The following is an 8630-nucleotide window of genomic DNA, read 5'->3' as shown; positions in this document are numbered from 1 at the left end:
CTTATGTTGTTTTGAAGCTGGTAAGAGAAATTTCTGTCAGCACTTACCGCTTGCCTTTCAGGGAGTGAAAACCTTCCTTAAAAATCATGATTCCGGCTATAATGCGGCATGTATCTTTACATTTGGTTTACGTATGTTTAGATATGGAGCAAATTGAGTTGAACTATCTGGATTATTGTGTGAACAATATGGATTGAAGTGTTTCTGACACATTCTTATGTAAATTTTCCTCTCCCTCCCTTTTTCTGTCAGGCTTTTTCTGTTTTTTTTTCATAAGCGATTGGCTGTCCTGCTTTCTTAGCCAAGCATGTGCTGTAAATGTGTGACTTACGTTGCTGTGATAACACTCACCATGAGAAAATATTGAGTGCTGTTTAAAAAACTGCACTTTTGGGATAACCTTGTTGATGGCTCTTAAAGCTACATCGATCACTGTCCCCAAGCAGGAGTGTATGGGGTGATGTCCATATTAACAAAAGGGCGTGGATTGTGCGTTCCTGGTTCTATACTGATCATGCAAGTATATTTTTGGCTGTCTTTGGGTTATGCTTTGCTTTGCTTTTCTCTTTCATGTCCGGTCTACTGATGTGCTGCCTGCCCCTTCCCTGATCTGTCCCATGTCACACACAAAGGCTGCCTATGTCACTTCTGGCACCTGTGCCACAGGTTGGCTACCCTGGTGTAGCTGGTATAATCTCCAACTAAATCTTTATACATTAATAGTATGGTCAGGGTGTAACTACCTTACTTCAAATGGCTGCTCCCAGCCTGCCTCCCTGGAGCTTTTTCAAGACATGTCAGATGTAGGTCAGAACGTGCCTCAGTTCTCTGGCAGGTTGCTGGTGGCGTTGAGCCTGCTGTCTCACTTCCAGGAGCCTGAGGCACTAACTTGGTACTGGGTTATAAATTAAAAAACTCTGAATATTTTTACAGTTTGTCACATTGACACATTAGACTTAAGCCTTTTGTTTCTTCAAGGTTATTTTCTCTCATCAGGTGTCTTGTTCAAGGCCATGTTTTTACATGGTGCAAATGGCTGATGTGTTCTGGAGGATAAATCCTACCTTCTCTCTTGCGTGCTCTCTCTCCTCCCCCTCCCCCCTTCTTACAGATAAAACAGTTTGGTGACACTTAGGGCACCTATACACGGCTCCTCCAATGCTCTGTAATTACAATGCATCAGAGCAGACTTAATTGAGTCTGCTGGAACGTGGTAATTATCACACTCCAGCAGACTCCAGCATCGTGTGTATCAGTGTCCCTGCACTGAAAAATGGCTTGTTCTAATTTTTAGTTAAAGCACCCTGCTGCCATTTTTCAGCACGAGGACACTGATACACATGATGCTCCAAGTGCTTTAATTAGAGCAGCTCCCCCTGCACTCCCAGAGCATGTGTATAAATGCCCTAAGTTTCTAATGCGATGTGTTTTCCACTCTTTAACGTTTCCATTTGCATTGATTTTTTTTTTTAAATGTTCAAGATAAATGTATTAGGAAACAGCTGGTGACGCCCATTTTAAAAACAGTGTGAAAAAAACTTAACTCTGTTGTGCGTGGGGAAAGGTACCAAAGACAACACTTTCAGGATGCTAATGTAGAAAGCTCAATATTTGTAGATTTGCCATGTCAACTCAGCTGCATAGCTGTGTGTGTGTGCACTTGAACTTTAGTGACACATACTGTGGTCTTTATAACCAGTTTTAATTTTTGGCCTCACCTGAACTCCTGGAAATTTCTTCTGAGAATGCCGGTGAGGCTGCTGTGTGGTGTGTGAAACTGAGTCAGTGTGGTAGAGGGTGACCAGTTGGCATTGCTCTGGGTTCAGTACTCGGACTAGTGCTTTTCAACATGTTCATCATGATTTGGATTCAGGTGTTAGAAACATACTGGCAAAGTTTGTGGACGGCACCAAATTACTGGGGAGTGTGGTCCCACTTGAGGACAGGCTGGGGATACAAGCTCACCTGGACAGGCTTGCAAGGTGGGCAGATCAAAACCTGATTATGTTTAACACTGAGAAATGTAAAGTGGTCCATCTGGGGAGAAATAATCTGCAACACACTTACAGGCCTGGCGGTGCTACACTTGCCAGCACCACAAGTGAGAGAGACCTGGGGTCATGATAAACCACAGAATAAACAAGAGCCACCATTGTAATGCCGTAGCTGGCAGAACAAACCAAACACTGTTATGCATTTACCGATTTTTTTTATCTCAAGCAAGGCTAAGGATGTCATCCTCCTGCTCTACTTGGCCTTCGTGAGACTGCAGCTGGAGTACTGCATCCAATTCTGGGTGCTCCTGCACTTCAGGAAGGATGTGGAGAAGCTTGAGAGAATCCAAAGGAGGGCCACACACATGATTAGAGGTCTGGAGAGCAGGTCATGTGAGGAGAGGCTGAAAGATGGGACTGTTCAGCTTGGAGAAAAGATGAGTTAGAGGGGACTTGGTGGTGGCCTATAAAAAAAAAAAAAAAAAGGGGGGGGGCATTTATCAGGGCCTGGGGGAGCATCTGATCACCAAAGCACCCCAGGGGAAGACAAGAAACAATGGACACAAACTGCTTGAAGATCGCTTCAGATTGGATATAAGGGGAAACTTCTTTACGTTTTAAGTGACTAGCGTCTGGAACAGACTCCACCCAGAGGTGGTACATTCACCTACCGCGGAGCGCTTTAAAAAACACCTTGATGCGCACGTCAGATAACCCCAGCAGTCTTTCCTGCCCAAGTATGGGGGGTCCCGATGACCTCGTGTAGTCCCCTCCAGCCCCTAACATGTATGAATTTATGAGTCTTTAACACAAGATAGAACTTAGTCAAGTGGTATAAAAACTTTGTCAGAAGATCTAAAATTTCTCAGTCACAAACTATCATATTAAAAGAAGACTTCTCAAATGCCCAAGCCCTTTGGGAGCATCCCTTATTGTAACTAAAGTGCAAGGTTCAGGTTTGAGTCTGGATTTTGAATGCTTCAAAGATTTTTCAGTTCAGTATTTTATTTGCATATAATGCTACTTCCTACTTAGATGGTCATCAGAAAAAAAGAGATCTACAACTGCCATCTGATAAAGGTCTTTTTTACGTCAAGTGTTAGATGTACTTTCAAGTTGAAGTCCCAGTTTTCTAGTCTCAGTTGCCCTAAGAGATCTTTTTTTTTGAAGCCCACATAGCTAGCTTTAAAGTTATACTATTTATCCTGTTTATTCTGAGCAGTAGCTTTGTGGTGTGGACAGTTTATTATGTAACCACTAAAATGATCTGTGAACTGTAATCCATTACAGAATCTCCGTTTCTTGTCTAGGCTGAACACATTTGAACCTTACAGGGCTGTGTGATATGACAGATATGATGAAAAATCTTGCCTGAGATGTGCGACTCCTTTTTTGCCTCTGTATACAAAGCATCAGTTAGAGGGCTATTCCTAGTCATCTATTGCATTCACTTTTGCTTATTAATCCAGGCCTTATAAAACTACAAGTCTTGTTTTTTTTTTTTTTTTAATATAAGTCCTGTAAAAAGTCCTTATTGATTCTGAGGTCTCTCAAAAAGAACATGCCTTGGTGCTTTCAGTTGAATTTAATTGGTACCTTTTCTTACTCTTTAGCAACTATAGTTCTGCCTGATGACTTGTCCAGGGGTTGTGGGGGAGGAGAGGAGATGGATATTTTGCAGATGCACATGGTAATGGATATATTTCATTTAAGTAGTAAGTACCTAGCTTTATTTTAGGGGTGCATCGATAAAGATTTTCATGGCCGATACTGATAGCTGATTATTAAAGAGCCATATTGGCCATTACCAATTTGATAACCGATTTGGTTAATGTGTTGCTGGAGGCTGCTGGAGCTCACCAAAAAAGTTTGTCAGTACTTTAAAATGTACTGACATAAACCTTTTTTCTGTGGCACGCTCCAGCAGTGTTCTGGTACTTAAAAATGGTGGTGAGGGTGCTTGAACTAAAGTTTGTCAAATAAGCTTTAGTTCAAATGTTGCTGCCACCATTTTTAAGGACAGGGATGCTTTTGAGCAGAGCAGAGCAGGGTGAGGGCAGATGCAGGCTGCCCGCTGTGGGTTTGGGGCTCTCTGCCCTGCTGCCTTTTCCCCGGGAGGCCTGCACCGACTGTTCGTCCCTTACCCATCTGGCAGCGGGAGGCACAACTTGGACCCTCACTGCTGCCAGGTGGGCAGGGGGCGTGTGGCTGGCAAGGGGCTCCCAAGGGAAAGGCAGCAAAGCGGAGAGCCCTGAGCCCACAGCGAGCAGCCCACATCCACCCTGTACACAAATCGGGGGGGGAGGGCACATGCACCCCCATGCCTTCCCTGGGGGGGGGGTGCGCAGTGGTGGGGAGCCACCCCCCCTGCACTCTTTGGACAAGCTCCCTGTGGGTCCATTCTGCTTCTCACCCTGGCCCTGGGTCGCATATACTGCCTTGGCTGGGCAGTGCCCCCAGCCCCTGCCCCACTTCCTCCCTTACCATGGGGGCCCCTCCTGACGCCTCTTTCTCTCCACAGACTTGCTTGCAGGGAGCTATTCTCCATGCTGCCCGGCTGTTTTCCTGGCCACGTGCTTGCGTGTGGCTGCGCACATGTGTGGTGCCCCCTGCATCTGGCTCCCAGCAGCCCCATGCAAGCACCCCTTGCAGGCTAGAATGCTGTCTGCCTGCAAGGGAAACCCCGCCATTTCCTGAGGGAACTCAGGCATCTGGGGGCCCTGGCCAGAAGGCATAACTTGATTATATTTATTGGAGAAGATTATTGATTGCAATAGCCAAAAAAAGCCAATAGCCAATAATGTAATTTTTGCTTTTATTGGTGGCAATCCATTATGCAACCGATATGTCGGTTCACCTCTAGTTTGTTTATCTAGCCGCATGTAAATAACCATATTAAGAAGTACTAGAATCAAAATATTTGCTCTGCAAATTGTGTGCACAGAACCAAGGATAAGAATCCTTTAGAGTCAAAGCAAGGACCAACTTTAACATTTCTGCTGTTGCTGTTCCTTTAGCACTAGCATGGTCTGGTAGTAATTAAGTTGAACATCAGTGAGGTCCATCTACAATGCATGCCCTGCACCAGAAGAGAGAAGTACATTTGTTTGAATAGACCTGGCATCTCTTTGGAAGCGGGGGTGATAGAGACAGGCTTACTTTTAAGTAAATAGAAAGCACGCTCTTATTTCCCCTGACACTTTGTGTACCCTTTCCAGTAGGTCATGGTAATAAAACTGAAGTTTTATTTTTATTTGTTTTAAAGATCCGTCCCAGGCTTTTATAATACATGTTTATTACAGTAGCCAGCTGTAGGCAGTGGATACTGGACTCGTTTTCTCAACGCTTGTGTAAGTGTTCATTTTGCATTCTGCTTAAGATGTATTGCTTCAAAGACCTGACCAGTTGGAATTAAGAGGTTTGAACACTAGAGGATTTTTATTTAGTCCCTCACAGTTGTAAGGGATATCATCTCTGTTTAATCTCTACATTACATAGAGATCCAAACTAGATCTTGTTTGGCACGTGTGTGGCCCAACAGCAGATGCAACCACATACTGTGGCAGGGGCATTACATTACCTTTGGCCTTGTGTGATGAATAACTAATTACTGCTGTATTTCATACGAGGGCTTTGGAAGGGCAGTTAGACAAGCCAGTTGGCATACCTAAAGGTGACTGGTAATGAAGGTTATCCATAGTGAAAATGTCAAGGTAACCATATTTAGTAAGCCTTGGCAAGCTGTTAAGGGCAGCCTTGATACCTTAGATCTTCAAGAGCTTGATCTTGCACTGCTGAAGTGGAGCTTGCCATTGTAAACGCATGGGAACGTATAACGTATTTAGCCCAAGATGGTGCTGAGCTTCACTGGGGTTGTTGGGAGCTACCATGATTGAATTAATTGATGTAGTTATCTGCTTTGACACGAGCTCTTGTGCTGTTTTATAATACAAGGCTCTACAGGTATGTTGAGACCTCAGACTTAAGCTGCATGGGCTTGAGGGAAGTTCAGTTGTAGAGGGTGCTCCTGCTCAAATCTCTGCATGGGTGATATGAAACCTGTGGTTTGTTCATGCTGGTCAGCCTTTTTCTACTGCAAAGTTTTGCTGTAATCTGAAACAGTCCTTCAGCAAACTCAGTGGTAGATGCAGGTCTTCCTGTACTAATTAACTTACTGAAGCTTCCTGGGAGAGCAGGAAAAAAATGTGTAGAAAAATAACTTAACTATAGTACTAACTTTCTGTTTTACTATTTCAGATTTTTCTCCTTGCCTGTCCTCCTTGTCGGCTTGCAATGGTTCTCTTCAGGTAATACCTGTTTGCTTCCTTCCTGCATTTCTATTCATTTGTATAATGTATTTAGTTCCTAACATTTTATGACCTCAGCCATATATTAAAATAAATCATCTGGGTTCCTCGTGTAATGTTCTGTAGCCTGGAAAGAGAGACGAGATGGATTGAAAAATGGACAGCAGTTTGAAAATATTCATGGCTTAAATCAGGGTTTGTCACCTGCTTGAATTTTGTGTGTGTGTGTGTTGGTAGTGGTCTCTGTTTGAACTCAACAAAAACACGTATGGATTCAGCAAATGCAGTGGTGGATGCAGATATTCATGTGCTGATTAAATTCTAGGCTGGTGTAATCTGTATCGCATGCCTTGTACCCTTTGATCATCTCCCCTAATCTTTTTTTTTCTAACTTACTAACTAGGTTTCAGAGAATGTCAGTACTGCTAGCTCTGTAGGATTAATGCAGCATTCTAAAAGCCAGAGAGATGAAGCTAAAATTAAATAGCTACACCAAATTGCTGAAATGGATTGATAGATATTTAAAGCTTTTCTTTCTTAAAAGCATGGCTTATTGGCCTTAGCTTGCAAGGCAGTACAAATACAAAATATTTCCTTCAGTAACAAAGGATTAGAGGAGATTGGCAGCACTGTTAATATTGTTGGGTCTTTTCCTTCTATAATAGGCAAATTGGCGGTAGCCTTGTAATGTAAATTGGATTGGACCAAGTGCTCTAAAACCATTGCGGGACAGTTCTTGAATTGCAAAAATAAAAAAGAGATGGGCAAGATGACATAGCAGGTCTTTTTTATTTAGAATCTCAGGAAAGTTGGACAGTTTACCTCTTTACCATTGTTTCTCTGTAAGCCCAGAGCAGGTGGTAATGATAAGCATTAAGAAAGGTGACGGTTTGGAAGGTATTATCTTGGTGTCCATCTGCAGCTCCCCAGTAACTGGCATGTAAAAGGACAGGTACAGCTTTTCCAAGGCCTGAAACATAAACATTCACTCTGCTTCTGTATGCAGGAGGCAGTGTTGCTTAGTGAGTAAGTCTTCAGCACACCTTTATTTCATTCCCAGCTCTGCCTCTGGCTTGTTGAATAAGCCTTTGTTGAGGCATATGGTACAGCTTGCTGTAGACATTTTCATTAGGTAAAACATAACTCGCTCTTCCTTTAAAGATGGAACTGTGAAGAAGCACTTGGCAATCATGCAATATGGACAAATGAAGAACAAACAACATAGGAGGGAAGGACTTATGTCAGGTATTCTGTGGCAATGGCTTCATGTGTCCTGTCCTTTCCCATAGAAAGTGGAAGCTAAATTGTGTGATAGGAGTGGACACATGAAACCATTATCACCAAATTGTGATAATCATTGTAGTTCTTCCCCTGCTTTTACCTCAGTATAATTTTTGGCTTTCCATACCCGTAGAAGGTTTATTCTAATACCTGGCTGTGTGGGTTGAGGGTGAGGCTAGAACCTAGAAGAACTGCATTGTTTCCCTGCCTTTAGTTCAGGGATGGCCAGCCTACTGTAAGTGGCACAGGCAGCCTCTGTGTGTGACACATGGCAGATCAGGAAGGTAGCAGGCAACAGTGCCAGATAAGGTAGGGAGCAGAAAGCAGACCTATAAATCAGACAGGTGAAGGGGATCAGAGTAACACTCAGAAGGTGCTGGTTTATCTTGGGAGACAGCTGCCAAAGATGTGGGCCCTCTTGTTCTAGTTTGTGTGACCTTTGGCAAGTCGCATTAAATATTTTATGCCTCAGCAGTCTCTCTGCAAAACAGGGAAAATGCTCATCCTTTGTGGCTATAAGCTTTTCAGCTGCCAGATTCTTATCTGAGTGCAAAATCTGTTTATGATAGTTGATAATAGACTTATCTACTAGTCCTGGAGATCTTGCATCCCAGAAGGTCATCTTTCTCCTTGTACTTGTGATATACCTCATTTCCTTTTTGTCCTCTGATTGATGTTTTAGAAACAGGGTGATGGATTTCTGTGCTGGTGCTGTAGGTGTGTTTTTTTTATTAAGTGATTATACTGTTTGCATCCCTCCAACTTAAAAAAAGCAGTGGGGAGAGGTAAACAGTAGGGCTGTTCAAAGCTTTGATAGCTGATTCAATTTGGAGGAGATTTGGCCTGATTCAGGGACTGAATCTCTGAATTCAAATCGAATTGGGAGACCAAGTAAAAGCTCCAAATCAATTTGGAAAAGATTTGGCCAATTCAGAGATTCAGCCATAGACTAAACAGGCAGCTGACAGCTGCCTCCAGCTGGTAAGTCTGGGGTTGGGGGAGGGAGGAGGGAAAGGGTTCCAGGGGGAGGAGTGGCACTGTACATCAA

The 8630-nt window shown here is 43.3% G+C and overlaps 1 protein-coding gene across 1 annotated transcript in view; it reads left to right on the top strand.

The window, feature by feature from the left end:
- The window catches only part of TMEM164 (transmembrane protein 164), a 116173-nt gene that overhangs the window by 60041 nt on the left and 47502 nt on the right, over positions 1–8630 (top strand). Inside the window, exon 2 of the mRNA XM_019521534.1 lies at positions 6252–6301. Within this exon, the coding sequence (XP_019377079.1) occupies positions 6252–6301 (50 nt within the window). The remainder of the gene's footprint in view (positions 1–6251; positions 6302–8630) is intronic.

Source organism: Gavialis gangeticus, unplaced genomic scaffold, assembly GCF_001723915.1.
Source record: "Gavialis gangeticus isolate Ggan-Ray unplaced genomic scaffold, GavGan_comp1, whole genome shotgun sequence".
Taxonomy (NCBI): Eukaryota; Metazoa; Chordata; order Crocodylia; family Gavialidae; genus Gavialis; species Gavialis gangeticus.
This window is presented reverse-complemented; position numbering and strand designations above follow the sequence as displayed.